General features: G+C 34.8%; 1 protein-coding gene across 1 annotated transcript in view; it reads right to left on the reverse strand.

Annotated features, from left to right (window-relative positions):
- The window catches only part of NSUN7 (NOP2/Sun RNA methyltransferase family member 7), a 54,483-nt gene that overhangs the window by 21,159 nt on the left and 12,304 nt on the right, over positions 1-21,020 (reverse strand). Inside the window, exons 4-8 of the mRNA XM_038533702.1 lie at positions 12,706-12,858; positions 12,124-12,307; positions 10,776-10,986; positions 5,456-5,599; positions 846-947 (exon numbers count right to left, since the gene is read on the reverse strand). Coding sequence (XP_038389630.1) covers positions 846-947; positions 5,456-5,599; positions 10,776-10,986; positions 12,124-12,307; positions 12,706-12,858 — 794 coding nt within the window. The remainder of the gene's footprint in view (positions 1-845; positions 948-5,455; positions 5,600-10,775; positions 10,987-12,123; positions 12,308-12,705; positions 12,859-21,020) is intronic.

Below are 21,020 nucleotides of genomic sequence, written 5' to 3' on the forward strand. Positions count from 1 at the left end.
ATATATATGTGTTCAAATTAATATTTATGAGTAGCATCAACAGACTGGCTCTGTACTTTCCATTTGCCTTATTTCTACCTCATTTATGTTCTATCTTTATGTAATGAATTATCTATAACTATATATTTATCTTTGAGCCTTTGTAGATCAGGATTTATTCACACTCATATCCCTAAATCCAGCCTGACCCAGAGTATGCACTTAATAAACAATGCACTGAATTAATAATAGTTTATGTAATTTCTCAGAGATTTCTTTTTCATATCCATATCCATTTGAGGACAGTGCTCCTCAAAATCTAAATGGAAAACAAAAACAAAAACAAAAAAACAAAATCTAAATGGAGTGATTGAAACAATACCACAAATACCTAAAGAGCTTAGTTACTCAGGGTTAAAATAAAGAAATCTAGGCTTTATTTGTAATTGCTTTTCTCTATTCTCTATTTAGTACTAAGAGACATAAGAATTTGATTAAAATTTGAATTGTAGAATAGTTATTATGGGCAGGTACAATGACAACAGAAAAATTACATCAAGTAAAAAGCCAAAGAAAAGAAATAAACAAAACTGTTCCATAATAGATGTACATAATTTTTTTACTTCAGCATTAGGAAACTGTTCATTATGCTTGCTAACCTATGCTACAAATGATAGCACAGCATCTATTTTTAAGACAGACTGAAGTGGTAAAAATAAATATTTTGATATTGGAAGGCACTAAGACTATTTTGGAAAATTCACTTACGGTCACAACTCATTAACCTGATTATAATAGATAAATGAAGTATTAATGTTTCTAAGATTCACAACATATTTTAAGATTGCACTGATTAATAAACTTACATTTCATTGCATGTGTTAGCTGTTCATATTGCTGTTGAGCAAGAATGTGAAGTTTATCTTCTGATGTGCCTCCTTGAGAGAAATCTTTAAGTAAACCTGTATCTAAAAGCAAATAAATCCTTTTAAATATATCACTATTGGGTGCATTTCATATATTGCTATAATCACATAGTTTAATTTTTTAATCATTTTCCTTATTAATGAGAATTTCATGGAAAATATTTATTAAAACTAAATAAATAGTATTATAAAAATACTGTTAAAATTTAAAAACTAAATAAAGATAATTTCGGTTAGTTTTAATATTCTTTCTTCTTCAAGTTCTTATGCAATAGTCATCCAACTAAGTCATTTAGATACAGAAGAGAGAATGCAGTAATCTGGAGACTAATAGATGAAAAGAAAAAAGAGATTTATTTCCAAGGCAGAAACTGATGAGCTACAGTCATGTCTGAGTAGGAAAGAATACAAAAAGAAATGGTTAAAAACATTAACTTACTGAAAGCAATCTTGGAAGAAAAAAATTCAGGGAGGTAAATGTATGTCTTCATAGATTAAGAAACAGATCAAGAAACTCTTAAAGTAACTTTTAAAAAATTTTAAAACTAAATTTAACATGTTTTTTGATATTAAGAATATTGAGTACCACTTTATATACATTATTTATCAATCCCCCTTAAAGACTTTTCATTTATTTGAGAGAGAGAGAGAGAGCAGGCACAAGCAAGAGTGGGGGTGGTGAGGAGAGAGTGGCAGAAGGAGAGGGAAAAGCCAACTCCCTACTGAGTAGGAAGCCCTACAAGGGCTCCATCTCAGGACCCTGAGATCATGACCCAAGCCAAAGGTAGCTGCTTAACTCACTGAGCCACCCAGGTGCCCCATCACCCCCTTTATCATCCCTTTTAACATTAAGAAAACTGTCCAAACATACATTAGACTACTTATCTAAGGTCACATAGCTACGAGGTGTAGAACCATGCTTCTAGCTCAGAAATCTGACCAGAGTGTCCAAACTCCTAACTTCTGTTTATTTCGCCTCTCAGTAACTGGAGTACGAGAGCCAATTATTTATGCCATATAGTGACTCTTCTCCATTCCAGTAATATCGCTAAGGGTTAATTTAATTCTATTTCTTCCCAATTTAATTTTATACTTCACATTTTTCTATTTTTATTCACCACTTAAAAACATTTTTTTTCTTAAGATTTTATTTATTTGACAGAGACAGAACAAGTAGGGGAAGTGACAGAGGGAGAAGGAGAAGCAGGCTCCCCATTGAGGAGGGAGCCCCTGATGCAGGACCCTGAGATGACCTGTGCTGAAGGCAGATGCTCAACGGACTGAGCCACCCAGGTGCCCCTCTATTCACCAGTTTTTTAAAGGACCATTTACATGTTATACTATAAAACTGTATCAATTTACCTCTTTCACTCCATTTTAAAATAATTCCAAGTTGTTAGCAAAGAACAATTTCATATATTCCTCAATGATTCTAATATTTTTCCATGTTAAAATGTTTTTCAAACTAACTCATGATTTCTCCCTTCCACCTAGTACCTAAGTCTTTTGGATTTATCCCCACTAAGCTTGGTACTATTTCTACCATAGACACTAGGTCAGCAGCTCCTTCTTTGCTCTGGCTATTACCTCCTCAGAGGAAACCTTCCTTTTTTTCCCCTAGGTTTCCCAAAGCCTGCTTCTTGGCTTATCCTGTTGCCTCTTTTTTTTTTTTAATTTTTATTTATTTATGATAGTCACAGAGAGAGAAAGAGAGAGAGGTAGAGGCATAAGCAGAGGGAGAAGCAGGCTCCATGCACCGGGAGCCCGATGTGGGATTCGATCCCGGGTCTCCAGGATCGCGCCCTGGGCCAAAGGCAGGCGCCAAACCGCTGCGCCACCCAGGGATCCCTCCTGTTGCCTCTTGATCAAAGTTTTCAGAACGTTGCTAATACCTAGGAAATTTTTTACTTTCTCCTTTTTCATAACTTGTGGTTCCCTTTGGGCTTTCCATCCCACCGCACCCCCAACAGGCTCTACTTTATTTTTACCTATGGTTTGTTTTTTTCTACATTCCCACTTCAAGATGGCCCAGAATAAGGCCAGAGTCTCTCAGTTGGAAGGTCTAATTCTCTTGACTGCAATGTTTATTATAGCGGCAGCTATTTCTTCCCCCTCTTTTTCCCATTGTCTACTAATTCTTATTTATTTCCCAGTCAATGTAGGAAGTTTCTCAGCTCACCATTCTCCCATCTGAGTTGGTTATGCTTCTGTTTTACTACCACTGGGAAGACATTTTCTATAGCAGGTCAAAATTCCACGTGGAACAGTGTAAGCCCAGTTACACATTTTGTAGTATAGTGGAATGTGCTAACTAATCTGAATTTGGATCCCAGCCTATTTACTAGCTACACCTTAGGTAGCTTGTGAGATTTCTCTTAGTCTTGTTCCCACCCTCCCCAAATAGAGATAAAAAAGGACACTACCCTCAAAATGTTATTGTGACTATTAAGTGACAGTGCACGCATACCACCTAGAATATTGGCTGGCACGTGGTTGTGTGCATTTCTTTTTCTCGTTTTTGATTCTGTCCTTGCTAGAAACAGAAAATAGGTACTCACTATATGCTGAATGTTGGTGAAATGTCTTCTTTATCTAATATTTCAGTTAATCTTATTTAATTAGAGCTTTCAATATGAGCAGATTAGAGTAAGGATCCATTTCAGTTAATGCACGTTTCAGTTAATGCACAGCATTTAAAAAGTGGCTCACAGTGTCAGCCTCAGAATCAGAGCTGCTGTGTTTTAATCTGGGCTCTGACACTAGTCAAATGGCTCTGGGGAGCTTCAACCCCTCTGAGCCTCAGATCCTGTACTCATAAAATGTAGAAAAAAGGAGTTCAGCATCTGCAGTTTTGCTTTCTGTAGTTCAGTTACTGAAGGTCCCGGAAGCAGATGATCCTCCTTCTGCCAAATCGGTGGAAGGTCAATAGTCACCTAATGCTACATCACCACTGTGCCTACCTCACTCACCTCGCTTGATCTCATCTTGTAGACATTTTGTCATCTCACATTGTAAGAAAGGTGAGTACAGTGTAATAAGATATTTTGAAAGAGAAACCACATTCACATAACTTTATTTCAAAATACTGTTATAATTGCTCTATTTTATGATTTGTTGTTATTAATCTCTTATACATTGAACTTTACCATAGGTGATAGGGGAAAACATAGTAGATGTAGGGTTCAGTATTACCCATGGTTTCAGGCATCCACTGGAGGTCTTAGAACAAATCCCCATGGATAAGGGGGGAGACTGTAAAAAATTCATTGAGTTTTTGTGGATTTGATGAAATAATTGAAGCAAAGTGCTTAGCTCACTGCCTTATAAATATGTGCTCAATAAATGGTAATGTTAAATAATATTTTATGATTTATTAAAGAAGGAAATGAAATATTCCTAGTATTAATATTTAATCTGAGGCATTCATATCATAAAATATACATACTGGAGGTTAAAGAAATCTTAAGTTTGAAATAATGTGATAATGATTTAATTTTAGAGCATAGTCTGTAGAGTCTGGCTGATGTATTATTTTTTTAAAGACTTCATTTATTCATGAGAGACACAGAGAGACACAGAGACATAGGCAGAGGGAGAAGCAGGCTCCCCGTGGGGAGACCAATGCGGGACTCGATCCCAGGACCCCAGGATCACACCCTGAGCCGAAGGCAGACGCTCAACCACTGAGCCACCCAGGAGCCCCTCAGTCTGGCTGATCTAAACCTGAATTCTAGCTCTGTTACTAACTAGAACCTGTGTGACCTTGTAAAATTGAATTAATCTTTGAGTCTCAGTTTTTTTCCTCATAAAATGTTGATAAATGTTAATGCCTAGATCTTGAGTTCAAGTATATACCAGAATAGCATAAGGACCAACATCTGATCACCTACATCATTCCAATTATTAAATATTTTTAATATTCCCCTGTGCATATCATAAAGGATTGCTACAAGGACTAAATGAGACAATGAATGTAAAGTACTTAATATTTTTAAGAGTTTATGTATTGGAGTGCCTGTGTGGCTCAATCGGTTGAGCATCTGCCTTCAGCTCATGCCCCCAGGTTCTGGGTTCATGCTCTGCATTGGGCTGTCTGCTCAGGGGGGAGACTGCTTCTCATTCTCCCATCTGCTCGTGCTCCCTCTCGCTATCTCTCTCGCTCTCTCTCTCTCAAATAAATAAACGAAATCTTAAAAAAAAAAAGTTTATGTATGTATTTATTTATTTGAGAGAGAGTGTGTGGTGTGTGCAAGTGTAGGGAGAGACAGAGGGAGGGAGAGAAGGAGAGAAGCAGACTCCATGCTAAGCATAGAGCCCAGCTTGGGGCTCAGTCTCAGGACCCTGAGGTCCTGACCTGAGCCAAAGTCAAGAATCAGACACTTAACTGAGCCACTCAGGTGACCCGGCATAAAGTACTTTACAGATTGTAAGTGCTATATACATGGTAGCTACTCATTAATCAGATATATTTGACATGTCATTTTAAACAATTTTATTTTTGAAATTATAAAAAATTTCAGTAATTTATAAATTAAAAAATGTTAAAGTACCTTCATGCTCATTTAGTATAAATTCTACTGGATTACTAACACCCAGTCCTGAACAACGAGGTAGCAACAGAATCACTTTAACTTTCTGTAATCTATGATCCTTTGATTCAATGTTAAGAAATGTCTCATGAAGTATTTCAATATCTTGGAGAAAAAACAGAAAAATTAATGCAAAAGTATTAATTAAAAATCTTAATACAGTATGTAATTAGATTGATTTATCATTGTTCATTTTTAAATCCTCAACCTCACAAAGAGTCATCCTAATATAGTCAGAAAAGAGGGCTATTCTTCTCTGATAACTTCCTATACTACATGAATTTTTCTCCTTCACTTGAGAGAATAATTTTGAAATTTAAATATCTTCTACATAAAATATAATTCTATTTTTTATTCTGAACTTCAGATTCCATCAGAACACTGTGATGTAGTGGAGGGAAATGAGCTTTGGAGGCAGAAATACCCAACTTTGACTCCCAACCTCCTACTGTTTACTGGCTGTGTGACTTGATCTCTCTGAGCCTCCACTTCCTTACTCATAAAATGCGATAATAATGCCTACTTCATCTAATTGTGGTGAAGACTGAGATAATGCAGTTTAGTATGGTGCCTAGTACATAGTAAACGCTCAGTATTAGGTTATTTCCCTTTCCCATTTGTAATTCCCTTTTATATTTTATCTTCCCCAGAGAAAAATGGGTGTCAGTAGCATTTATGAGGCAGTCTAAGGTCCCTTAAGGACTTTGTAATTTAGATTAAGTCTGTCAGTCTCAGAATACAATGATCTGTGCCCCTGTCTTCAGGCCACCCCTCCACTTCTGCAGTGGCTCCCATTCCCCTCACCTGCTGAGGAGTCACCCCTGAAATTACTTGCCCACCCATTTTCTCTTATCTGATCACCTTGTTCATCTTCCTATTCTATTTTGAAATTGTTGTTTTTCTTTTTAATCAGTGGGTCTTTTCCTTTTATCCCCTCTATTTTTAACTTTCTATCAGAAAAATTCAAACATGTACAAAAACAGACATAAAAATATAATAAATTCTCAAGCACCCATCATGGAGATTCAACAGTGAACCATTCATGCCCAATTCTGTTTCATCTATATCTGTACCCACTTCCACCCCACCCATATTATTTTGAATCTACAAATATTTCATATCTCTAAAAGATAAGAACTCCTTAAAAATATAGCCATACAAAATTTTAAAAATAATTTATTATCATTGAATAATAATAGCATCCAATTATGGCTCAAATCTCCCAGTAGTCTCACACATGTCAAAAATTTTTAATGTGAATCCAGATATTAATAAGGTACATACACTACAATTAGCTGATAAGCCTTATTTTAAATTTCTTCTAAGGTTCCCTTTGCATTTTTCCTTATAACTTATTTCCGAATGAAACATGGTTATTGGTACTGCTAAGAGTTTTCCACGGTCTGGATTTTGCTAATTGATTCCCTAGAGTGTACTTTAACATGTTCCTATCTTCTGTGCTTCCTATAACTTAGTAGTTGGATCTTTAAAAAGCTTAATTAGATTCAGGCTCTTTTTCTTTTTTCTTTTCTTTCTTTCTTTCTTTTTTTTTTTTTTTTTTGAGAGCAGACTGAAGAGGGTAGAGAGAGGACCAAAAAAACCTACTTCACAAGTCACATCATACTCATCCATTAAGTTGCCTTTCTGGCACCAGCAAAGGGGTTGCAAAATAGACCTATCTTAATCCTGTCATCTCTTTTTCATTTATTAGTTGGAATACTTCTAAAAGGAAACTTCCTTTCCTCAGTTGTGTGGTTACCTAGCGCTTCCTATTCTTTCTTGTTAACTAGGGAAAAATTCAGATGGGTAATTGGAAGTGAAGTGGTGGGTTATAGGGTCTATACATATTTCATGTTTGGTGATTAATGCTAGTTTTCTAGAGTGGCTGTACAAGTTTACAGTCCCACCAGCTATCTTTGAGCATTCCCAATGTTACTTACCTGGCCAGTACATGGTACTGTAATTTTTTTTTTTTTTAAGTAGGCTCCATGCCCAGTGTGGAGCCCCACATGGGGCTTGAACTCACAACACTGAGATCATGACCTGAGCTGAGATCAAGAGTCAGATGCTTAACCAACTGAACCACCCAGGCTCCCCTCCAAACCTTTTAAATTTTAATCATTCTGTGGATATGTGGTGATTTTAACTGCATTTCCCTGATTAGTAATGGGATTGACTACTTTTACCTAAGTTTTTTTTTTTTGCATCTGGATATCCTCTTTTGTGAAATGACTGGTCTTGTCTCTTGCACATTTTCCAACTGGGTTGTCTATCTTTTTATTGTTAATTTGTAAGAATTCTTTATATACATGTATATAAAACTCTTCCTCAGTTTATATGCTCCCTCTCTAGTTTGCCTTTGCACTCTCTTAATGTATAGAAGTTTTAAATTTTTAAAAAGTTTACTGTATTCCAATTTATTGATCTTTTCTTGTATGGTTAGTGCTTTGTGTGTCCTGTTTAAGAAATCTTTACCAATCCTAGTCATTAAGTTTCCCTTATAAATTCTAGGAGATTCTAGATTTGTATTGGTGTGAAGTACAGATCAGTTTCATTTTTTCTAGAACCATTTATTGAAAAAGAAAACATCTCCTCGGTACTCTGCAGTATCATGTGGATTGAACTGAATCCATACAGATCAACTTGGAGAGAAAGGTCATCTTGATGACATTAAGTTTTTCAGTTCATGAATATGATCTCTTATTATATTTACTTAGGTCTTCTGTCTTTCAATAATGGTCCATAGTTTTATGAGGAGGTCTTACACATATTTTATTAGATGTACTCCTAAATGTGTTATAGTTTTTGGTACTATTGTAAAAGGTATCTGCTTCATTTTCAAACTTTTGTTAATGATATGCAGAAACTGACTTTGTATGCTAATTTTTTATCTGGAAACCTTGCAAAAATCATAGGTGAAATCTACATTTTAGTTTTATGCAATATTATGTTATTAAGTATATACTTCTTTCATACTGTTTCATTTTCCTAATGAAAATGTTATATTTCTAGTAATGTTTCTTAACTTAAATCTACTTTGTCAATAGCTCTTGTAGTAGTATATGTAATGTATATCTTTTTCTGTCCTAATTTTTTAATATCCTTTTATGTAAAGAATTTCTCTTATAAATAGGCATATTGTTGATCTTAAAATTTTAATACTGACATTCTTTGTCTTATTTCAAGTATTAGTCATGCATACTTAATGTGCTTACATATATATTTTTTAAAGTTTAATCTACCTATTTGCTATTTGTCTTATCCTTTCTATGTTAATAGGGTATTCTAACTCCATATTCCATTTTACTCCCTCCTAGCTATTAAACATCCTTTTATTATTTGTTTATTCATTGCCCTAGATATAACACACACCACTGACTTAATGATTTACTATTTTTTACCATTTACTGGACAAAGCAAAGATGATAAAAACACATTAATTCTATTTCCTTCTCTCTAAATTATGTATCATTGTTGTAATTTACTTTAATTAAATATAACACACATATTTTAACCCCATAAGACATTAGTTTATACTCCCACAAGACATTAGATTATAATTGGTTTGCCTATGTACTTATCTTTTCCATTATTCTTCATTTATTCCAGCATCTACAACTTTCTATATGAGATAATATTCCTTCTACTCAAGAAATAACCTTTAGTATATCCTCCACTGTGTCTGCTGGTGACAAGGTCTCAGATTTCATTTGTTTGAGAATATCTTTATTTCAGAGGAAATTTCTGCTGAGTTTAGAAATGTACTTGGTAGTTTCTGCACTATGAAGATATTAATAGTTTTCTGGTTTTGGTTATTTCTGTTGAGAAGTTAGTTTTTAGTTTATTGCTTTTCTATTAAAAGTAATATATATTATCACCTCGACTGCTTGGTCTTTGGTTTTCAGTAGTTATACCACAATATACCTAATATGTTTTCTATATATTTATTCTTACTGAAGTTCATAGAGCTTCTTGAATCTGTGGCTTAATTTATTTTATCTATTTTGAAAAATTCCCAGCCTTAATTTCAAATATTATTTCTTCTCAATTATTTTTCTCCTCTCTTTCTGTGTTCTCAATCACAGCATACGGAAGATCACTGGATCACTGAGTCTCATGTGTGTTTTATGATCTTTCCCATATTATTAATCCTTTGTCTTCCCTTGCTTCAGTCTGGATATTTTCTTGTGGCTTGTCAGTTCATTTACTCTTTCCTTAGCTCTAATCTACTGTTAAATTTATTTACCTCTTATTTTCACATGTTGTATTTTTTAGTTCTAGAATTTTCTTTTTACTTAAAAAAATTGTTTCCAGTTCTCTGCTGAAATTCTACAACTTGGCATTTAATCTCTTCAGCATACTAATCATAGTTATTTTAAAGTCCACATCTGATATCTCTAGTATTAGAACCACCTATAGGTTTGTTCCTATTGCAGTGTTTTTCTCTTTATACCAGTCATATCTTTTCTTTTTACCTTGTTTTTTTTTTGTTTTTGTTTTTTAAACTGAGTGCCAAACATTATATTTGAAAAAATTTAGGAGATGATATGAGACCTAGGATGATGTTATTTTCTTCCAGAGAAAATTTACTTTTGCTTCTGATTGGCAGCTAAATCTGGGCACTAATAATCCCAGATCATCTTAATCCAATTGGGAATGAGATGACTAGAACTTGGGCTTCAATTTGTTACATAACTGATGACTATCCAGTATATACTTCTTCTGTCTCCATATGAAATTCTAGGTATTTACTAGTCTACCTCTCCAAGTCAAGCTTTAAATTCTATTTTTTTTGTCTCCTTAGCCATGTGAATCTGTCAAAAGTTTTGCTTGGTTTTTCAGCCTCACTGAACCTATAATAAATAAAATGTTATCTTTAGTCACAGCATGATCCAATGGAAAAGATTTTGAAAATAAGAAGCCTAAAGGATGGTAACTTCTAGTCCTAAATACTAACATTGTCAAGCATTCCTTTGGTTGTGTTCTTATTTATTAAAGGATGATAATTTCTACCACCTACTTTAATTATTGTTTGAACTTCAAATTATATGGTAGCTAATGCCAAGCAATATCCCAAAGTGCCAATATATTCATTAATTTAAACAACAGTTGTTTAACCAATATTAAACAATGAGAAGACCCTGGTGTAATATGAATTAGTGAATAATTTTAAGAGTATAATATATTAGAGTTTTTATATTACAAAAAACAAATTCAAATTTTTGACATTTCTAAATTTTGTAGAACATTAATCACCAAACAAATAAATATTTATACATACTTTTACATCCCATTTTTGTAAAAAGATTCTTCAGGTCAGGATCCTTAGCTTGTGACTTTACTCCACACACAAATATTTTTGAGGTATTATTATTTGTTAAGACTGACATATGGGCAACTGTGTACCATGAACCTGTATTGACCATTAAGATATCATCATCCATATTTAATAAAGCCCTTACAGAATGGACAGCAAGACTTCGAGATTTGTCCTACAAGATAATGATATGATTAGAATTTCAAATGGTTTGACTAGAAGCATAAACTTTCTTTTTGCTTAAGTAAAAAAAAAAAAGTACTCAGTAGGACTCTTGAGATACCTAATCCATTTGAGTTTAAAACATCTTAATATATGTTAGAAGACAAAGTTAACAAAAATAACTGATATAAAGAATTTTAAAACAAAGACCTTAACTTTGTTTAGCCTAAATTATAAATGTTATCATTTAGCTTTTATATAGTGATGATAATGTCAAAATCTCCAAAATGTGTTTAATAGATTAGTGATGTCCTACTACAGCACCGATTCTTACCTCTTCATGAAAACTCACTCATCAGCTGATACCATTCTTTCTTCCCCATTCCACTGTCATTTAAATCACTGCTGATTCACAGATATTAAAAGTAAGATGATTGACAAGCTTATAAAAAGGGGCTAGACATATGGGTTTCTGCAGTTGATCTCAGTGCTCTGTAGGGTTTGTATCACTATAAGATAAGGCCAAGAGATTCCACCCAAGAAGATGAGTGTGTGAAGGGGAAGACGAAGGTAAATCTGAGCCAAGCATTGGAATCTAAGGACATAAAAATTAATATAACCTAACTTTTGGGATCATTTCTTTTTCATTCTATTGAAACCACATATAATCTCACATCCTCTTCCTGCATTGATTGCCATTATATACCTCTTATAAATCAAGACTGTAAGACCATATTAAGGAAGTAATGGGAAAGTATAACATATTGCATTTTCAAATTCAGGATGGTATTAGCATCTTCCCCAGAAATAGAAGTTGGAAAAGGTACCATTGCACTTTTTTTGAATACTCCCTTGGAGGAGAAAAATATAGCCTTTCAGGTTCCAGCAATACAAGTATCCCCATCTATTGAGTCCAGGAAGGAGAACATGTACTTTATAACTTCACATGGGACAAAGATGCTGAAGTACAATAGGAACACTGATTGTAGGGGTATATATTTTATTCAATAAAATAGTTGAAAATTAGCCTTTATAAATTTCCTTGATAATCTATAAAAAATATAGTCAGTTTGTTAGGTTTTATTTTTAAGTGGATTCTTTGAGTAAGTAGGATTATTGAGAATCACAATGAAAGTAAATGTCTGTTTACCTGAAGTATAAGTTTATAATCTTTGAAAAGATCTATATTTAGAAGATCATTTTTAAGATGAGATGGAAAAATCAAGACATCATGGCAATGTTGGTCCACAGCAAAGACTTTATCATCAATATGTAATACAGATTTGACTTTATGATAACCTTTTTTCTTCAAACTATAATAAACTTCTTCAGGGCTGTAAATATGCAATAGTAGGTTGTAACTAAAAATAATTGTAAGTGTAATTAAAAATAATATATTAAATATATATAAAATAATATATTAAAAATGTATTTAACACTAGCATCTTTTTCCTAAAATAAATAAAAATAATACCATATACATTGCATCTAATGGAACTTAACAATTTTAGCTAATGATAAGTTAAAAGGTAATTAAAGACAGAAAAGTTAACATATTTATGTAATTACCTTTGGTAATTTGATGATAAGATCCTGAACTAAACTATGATTCTTGAATCACTCCCTTAGCTGTGCCCCACCCCACCCATTAAAAAGGTAGTATTTCTTATCACATTATTTTGAAAGGCTAGTAAATTGAAATATGAATAAAGAATTTGATTAAAACTCATACCTGATTTTACAAGTATTTATCCAAGCATAAAGTGGCAAAGTGGAGGCCCTTAGTTCCTGGTTCCTAATTGTTTCTGGAAGAATGTGGTAAATTGAAAGGGCATCATGTTTGATTCGACATCTTGCCAATGCTGCAGCCAACTTCGTCTTAAAACTAGAGATAGAAAATCCATTCTTGATGACTACTGCATTGAAGACAAGACTATCAACTTTCCACTAGAAAAATTCACAAATTAGATTTAGAATTCTAACAAATCCTTCTGTAATTCTGCCTCAAATTGTCATAGTATAAAATAATAATTGAAAATAGAAATCCAATAATGCTGCTTCCTTTTTTTAGTTTTTGCTGCCCCTGTATAGATATGCATCTCCTCAGATATCAATTGCTGACTGAAAGAAATTTTATGTAGTGAAAGAGGTATAGACTTTAATCAGACAAATTTGAAGTTAAATTCAGTTTGTTACTTACTAGCTGTGTGACCTCAGGTATGTTAATGAATCCTTTTTCTCAGCCTGTTGTATCTGTAGAATGTGGTCAACCACCTTATTATTAATGTGGTGATTACCAATCATGTGTGCAAAATACTGAGCACAACAGACACTCACTAATGGGCTAGTTATTTTCATAGTTGCCAATAGTGTAGTCTTGAAAGATTAAGGAACTTTCATGAATATGTTATCTGAAGTCCTTCCCAGGTCTGATTTTCCCATAACAGAAAAGAAAAACAAGAACTGGTTAGCATCACCATGAAGATCCAATGATTTTATCTTATAGAAAATGTTAATAAATGAGAATATAGGACTTATTCTTGACCTATAATCAGCATTTTCACAGTAAGAATCTAATTGAATAATAAACCTCAAGGATAACCTTGAATGAGAAATGGGGAAGAGATGCCATGGAAGAAGTAAGTATAACCAGAGTGGTATATGTGGCTACAGAAAGCTCAGTAAGATTAAGATTCTTATTTACTCAGACATGCCTGGGTGGCTCAGTCAGTTAAGCATCCGATTCCTGATTCTGATTCAGGTCATAATCTCAAGGTCATGGGATTGAGTCCTGCATCAGGCTCCATGCTCCATGTGGAGCCTGCTTAAGAATCTGTCTCTCCTTCTCCCTTGCCCTCCCCTTCCCCTTTCACACACTCTCTCTCAGAAAAAAAAAAAAAAAAAATATAGATAGATTCTTATTTACTTGGAGAACGAGAACCTTTCACCTAATAATGTGTTTGTGTATGAACAGTATACCTGCGTTGAGAGAGGGAGAAACAGAGGAAGGAAGGGATGGGAAGGTGGAGAGAGAAATGGAAAGAGAGAATATAGATGGGACACGGGTGGGGGGGGGGAAGGAGAGGGAAGGGTTATCAAACATTAAGACTTCTAGGACTATAATAAAATTAGATTTGTGTAGTACTATCTCCTAATGTCACAGAACTACAGCAAAGGACACTAAAAACAATTACATAATACATTAATGCACATCAAAAACTAAATTAATATAAAAGGATGAATTACTGTTCTATATCATACATGTGAGATGTTTCTGAGTACACACCACTTTTGACTAAATAGTCCTTCCAAATACCTATGTAGTTCAAATGTACCATAAATGCTATTGACTGAATTATTCAATCACTGTACCTAAAAATTAGAGCTATGAAGCCTAGAAAAATATATGTTGTGTATTTGGGGGAAGTAAGTACACAGAGAAATAATTTTCCAAATTTCCAGAGAGAAAACATTTCAGACTGTGAATTTTAATATAAATTAATCACACAAAAAGTAATTTAAGGTATATATACAGTTACAAAGATTTTTGTATAAATATACAATATCAGATTGAGGATAAAGACCAAATCCAAATGCTATTCAGGATAACCAGACATGCATTACTTCTGTTAGGGAAATACTCTGTGGCTACTAATAACTTCTTCCATAGCTGTAAGGTAGATCGCAATGACAAAAATGGAAACCACAGCATTCTTGTTCCAGAAGGCCATCCCCTGGCATAATCTGAACACTATCAGAGAGAGTTGCTCAATCATCTGTTTGCCATCAACCTGTTGTGTAAACATAGCCAGAGCTATTTCTATATGTTAAATTGTAGTTCTGTAATTCCTATGCTTAAATCTAAACTGAACCCATTAGTTACAGGACAGAATCTAAGCTCCTTATCATGAAACACTAGGATATTAATAATTTAACCTAAACTGACACCTCAGTCCTCAATTCCTACTACTCCGATCCACAAATCTATGCCTGGCCACACAGGAACTGTTTCAGCCCCTGCTGATAACATACCACATTCCCTTTCCCTCTGCCGTCTCTCCCTGTCTGTCCAGCCAGTACAGTTTGGACTCTGCAATCAGATTACCTGGGTTCAAATTCTGCTTCCACCACTTACTAGCTATGTGACATTAGACAGGTTATTCAGAAGAAAGTAAAGGTATTAGAAAAATAGCAAGGATCAGTCCAAAAAGACTTTGAAGAGGAGAAGAAACTTAAACTTCTCTTTTATTTATTTTTGTTTAAAAAGATGTTATTATTTATTTATTTATTTGAGACAGAGAGCGAACACAAGCAGGGAGGAGGATCAGAGGGAGAGGGAGAAGCAGACTCCCCGCTGTTCAGGGAGTCTGATGCGGGGATTGATCCCAGTACTTGGGATCATGACCCAAGCCTAAGCCGAAGACAGATGCTTAACTGCCTGAGCCACCCAGGTGCCCCTAAACTTCTCTTTTAAACTGTTAACGAAGAGCAAGAATTTTCCAGACCACAAGAGAAGCCACAGATAGCATCAATTTTCCAGACCACAAAAGGAAAAAAGACACACAGGACAGAGCACCATGTATATGAGATGTTAAACAGCAAAGCATATTTATAGAGTATGGTGTGGTGAGAGATCCAAGACTCACATCACAAAAAATCTTATATGCAAAAAAAAAAAAAAAAAAAAAAAAATCTTATATGCCATGCATAGGAAGTGGGAATTTTTTCTGCAGGAAATGGAAGCCTCTTAAAAAAAAAAAAAAAAGAAAAGAAAGAAAAAAAGGAAATAGAAGCCTCTTAAGCATAGAGAAGTATCAATTAATTCATGAACAAATATTTGCATTCTTATAATATTCCAGGCACTGTTTTAGGTCCCAGAAACAAAGGGATAAGCAAGGAAGATGCTGTTCCTGCCATCATCATGAAGTGTAGAATCTGGTAAGGGGAGACAAGCAATTATTTTTAAATGTCATCAGTATTCATGACAAGAGAAGGCAGGATACTGTGGTGGCACAAGGGAGGGGCACTGCTATGAGAGTCAAGGAAAGTTTCCCAGGAATTACATTTAGGCCAGGCCATAAGGATAGAAGTAGGAGTTAGCCAGGATTAAGGAAGTGTGTGCTCCAAGTAGAAGTATCATATATGAAAGTATCTGCCAATTTTGAAATATGTGCCTGAGAAGTTGAGAGATATGCAGAGCTTGCAATGACTCATGGGCCATGAAGAACAAAAACGGAAACTGGGGGCATACCAACTTTATGGGTGTGGGGCTTTGATAAGTCCCCAGGCTTTGGACAGGGTTACCAAAAGACAACCCTAGGAATAAAATAAAATGGAATAACACCTAAACGAGGACTGACGCACAGCTTCCAATCATCTCAATCCCAGATTAGACCAGGCTGCCTGGCTTAGTTAGTGTCCCAGGTCTAGCTGTGGCCTTCCAACAGCAAAGAAAGGAAGTGCCTCTAAAGGAAGATAAAAATATCCTGGGCCATAAATGAAATAAACTAATATACAATAGCAAATTATACCTAATACAGTATATCCCAAGAAACTTTACATCTACAAATAATGGCAAAAAGAACTTTTCCCAATATTTCCATTAATTTCCTTCTAATTTATGTAATTAGAAGTTTATTGGATTTCCAAATATCATAAAGGAGTTGAAGTTCTTTTACAGAAAAAAAGAATAAAATGTTCATATTTATTCTTATAGAGCATTGGAAAAACATAATTGATAGAAAAAGTGGACAGAAGGTAAATAGAAATATTTTTAATGTAATTGGATAGTACATAAATACAAAAGAAAATACCCAAATTACTTGCTCATAATAGATTTTATTCTCTTATTTTCATAAGGAACCATATGGGTTATTTTGGTTAAGTCAGTGATTGTTCATGATACAGTGGAGAAATGCAATTTTCTAAGAATAAAGAAATAAAGAGAAACATGTATTTTAAGAATAGCATGGCCCCATCACAACCACACATGTGAAAAAAGGCATATTTCCTATGTTTTTGTGTTGCTTTCCTTAAGTCAGGGAATATTCTGACTAGCAGCTGATCTGACTAGCAGCTATGACTGTACCTAGTTAATGGGAAGTTCCTTCTCTTAGTCGACATATTTAGCATACCAATGTTTCCATTTATAGGAGAAACCTACTAGTTTGCATTCTAAGCACTGCTTCCCTTCTGGGAATAGAAATTCCTGTCTCCTGAAAAATGTTCCTCTCCTCCCTCCATTCATACAATTTTCCTGGAAGGTGTCCCTAACTGACTCAGTCTCCTTGGCCACAGCTGATTGGTAGAGAGTGAGCACTTGACTCAAGGCAGGGTCAATTTTTGGATGTAGGAAGAGAGAATCAAGCCAGTCTATCTAGTGTTGGTGCTGTAAGATGTAAAGCTCCTGAGTTGTCAGCAGCCACATTTCCCATTCTGGGAGAAGAATGAAGCCAAAGCACACAGAGAAGCAGAGACTAGAGTCAGAGAATCCTGATGATATTTAAGTCAGAGGACTAAGTTAATAGAAGTATAGCCACATCTCTGCCCTTCCTGCCATCTTGATGTTCAATCTTCCAGGAAATACATTATAATAAATTTTCTTTTACCTAATCTTGAGTTGGAGTACTGTCAGTTACCAGAATAGAGTCCTAATATACCATTTTCCTTCAGTTTATTTACTCATTATTTTTTAATTGATGCATAATTGATATACAATATTACTTTCATCTATGTAACAGTGAGTCAATATTTTTAGACATTATGAAATGATCCCATTAAGTCTAGTTCATCTGTCACCAAAGTTATTAGAATACTGACTATATTCCCTATATTATACATTACATCCCCATGACTTATTTATTTTATAACTAGAAGTTTGTACTTCTTAACCCCCATCACTCATTTTGCTCACCCCAACCCTCCATGCTCTAGTAACCCAACAGTTTATATCCAGTATCTGTGAATCTATTTCTGTTTCGATTGTCCATTGTTTTGTTTTTTAAGAGTCCACATATGAGTGAAAGCATATGTTAGTTGTCTTTCTCTGACTTATTTCACTTAGCATAATACACTCTAGGTCTATTCATGTAGTTGCAAATGGCAAGATTTCATTCTTTTTTATGGCTGAGTTTTATGTGTGTATATGTATCTCCCATCTTCATCCATTCATGTATTGCTTTCATATCTTGGCTATCATAAATAATGCTGCCATGAACATAAGGATGCATGTATCTCTTTGAATTGGTGTTTTCATTTTCACTGGATAAGTATCTAGCAGTGGAATTGCTGGATCATATAGTAGTTCTATTTTTACTTTTTGATGACCCTCCATACTGCTTTCCACAGTGGCTGCACTAATTTACATTTCCATCAACAGTGTACAAGGATTCATTTTCTCCATTTCTCCACATCCTTGCCAACACTTTTTTTTTTTCTTTTTGATAATACCCAATCTGAAAAAAAAAAAAAAAAAAAAAAAAAAAAAATACCCAATCTGATAGGTGTCAGGTATCTCGTTATGTTTATGAATTACATTTTCCTGATAAGTAGTGATGTTAAACATCTTTTCATGTGCCTGCTGGCCATCTATATCTTTGGAAAAATGTCTTTTCAAGTCCTTTCCCCTTTTTTAAATTGGTTGTGTTTTTTTAATATTAAGTTATGTAAATTCTTTATATATTTTGGACATTAACTCTTTTTTTAAATTTTTTTTAAATTTTTATTTATTTATGATAGTCACACACAGAGAGAGAGAGGCAGAGACATAGGCAGAGGGAGAAGCAGGCTCCATGCACCGGGAGCCCGATGTGGGATTCGATCCGGGTCTCCAGTATCGCGCCCTGGGCCAAAGGCAGGCGCCAAACCGCTGCACCACCCAGGGATCCTGTGGACATTAACTCTTGATTGGATGTATGATTTGCAAATACCTTCTCCCATTCAGTAGGTTGCATTTTTGTTTTGTTGATGATTTTTTCTCTGTACAAAACTTTTATTTTTATTTAGCTTTTGTTTGTTTGTTTGTTTATTTATTTATTTATTTATTTTAGCTTTTGTTGCCCTTATATGAGGAGACTGGTGCAAACAAAGATTACTGATGCCAAAGACTTACTGCCTATGTCTTTTTCTAGGAGTTTTATGGTTTCCAGCCTTAACATTCAAATTTTTAATCTATTTCAAATTTATCTTAGTATATTGTGTATATGTGGTTCTCTTTAAACATAAATTTTTTTTTCAAGATTTTATTTATTTGAGAGAGAGAGAGAGCACAGAGAGCACATGTGTGAGTGGTCGTAGGGGTAGGGGGTAAGGAAAGAATCCCACACAGACTCCACACAGAGCACAGAGCCCAATGTGGGGCTCCATCCCACTATGCCAGGATCACAATCCCAGCTGAAACCAAGAGTCTGATGCCCAACCAATTGAGCCACCCAGGCACCCCTAAATTGAATATTTTCTTAATGCCAAAAGATAATCTTCAGTCAATTGCTTGAATTTACTGTGCAAATATAAAATCAGACATCATACTTACAATGTTAGTGAATTAGTATATTCACTAAGTAAAATAAACTAAGAGTTTCCAAAGAAGAGGTGGAAAGAATATGAGACATAAAAACCCAGGAATAAGTATTTGGGGAGCATTCTGGCAAATGAGAAACTGGAGTATTATAGGGAATGAGAGAATTGGGGAAGACAAGAAAAGAGCCATATCTGAACAAATGTAATTTATCCCCAAACTACCTGATTGGTTTTAATACTCATAAATCATTCAATATAAATTACCTTACCACTTTAATAGAACAAAGAAGAAAAGACAAATTATTATTCAGCCTTCCAAAATTCCAATCTCTGTTTTCTTAGTGGGACTACCATGTTCCTCTTGGGCTCTTCCTCTTCCTGTATTGCAGCTGGAAAGTACCTCTAGGCATAAAGCCAGGACTATTCTAATGCTCATCTCATTTGTTTCCATTCTCTTAGGGATCAAGTTTCTGTGCTGTATCTTGTCTAATGCCCCAAATCTTTGCCTCATATATTTTGTCCAGTTTTCTAGTTGTTACAGTAGGAGAATAAGTCTAATTCCAGACACTCTTTTTTTTTTTTTCAGACACTCTCTTATGATCAAATAATTACATTTTCAAAAAACTGCTGTACCTGCCATGTAGAATAGGTTGTGGGAAAGTATGCGTTATAGACAGGGAAATCAATAAGGAAGCTAGCATAGCAAGCTGGTGGTTTGGATTTGGAAGGTAGTAGTGGAAATGGAAAGTAGACCAATGAAGCATGTTTTTCAATTGGAGTTACAGCATTAAGTAAGGTATGGGTATAGGAAAGGGGAGGAAAGAAGTATCAAGGATGAAGTCTAGGTAGATGTTGGTGCCATAATGTAATGTGGAAGATATCAGGAGGAACAGTTTTGAGTGGTTTGGAAGGATGGACTACTAACTCTTTCCCTTCCTGCTGCGTCTCTAGTATTTCACTGCTCATTCTCCAATTCTGCCTCACAAAAGTCCAACAAATTATTTGGTAGTGGGACACCTGGGTGACTCAATGGTTGAGCATATGCCTTTGGCTCAGGTCGTGATCTTGGAGTCCTGGGATTGAGTCTAGCATCAGGCTCCCCACCGGAAGCCTGCTTCTCCATTTGTCTCTGCCTCTCTCTCTTTTTTTCTCTCATGAATAGATGAATAAAATCTTTAAAAAACAAAATTATTTGATAGAAACTCTTTTTTGGGCTAGTGTGAGGGCATGGAGAGTGAGAAAGGAAGTGACAGTTGTATCTTTTTATTTAACCCATGCATGTAGGATTAAAAACATAATTGATCTATACAAGGAATGAGTTCTTAAGGACCCTGCGTAAGTCCAAAATGATAATATATATCATCTTGGATTGTATATCTAAAGCCATGAATAAAGGAAAAGACACAGTTGGTACATAGAGTATAAAACACAAGGATCTCGGGCAGTCCGGGTGGCTCAGTGGTTTATTTAGCACTGCCTTCAGCCCAGGGCCTGATCCTGGAGACCCAGGATGGAGTCTCACGTCAGGCT

The sequence above is a fragment of the Canis lupus genome, chromosome 3 (assembly GCF_011100685.1).
Source record: "Canis lupus familiaris isolate Mischka breed German Shepherd chromosome 3, alternate assembly UU_Cfam_GSD_1.0, whole genome shotgun sequence".
Lineage (NCBI taxonomy): Eukaryota > Metazoa > Chordata > Mammalia > Carnivora > Canidae > Canis > Canis lupus.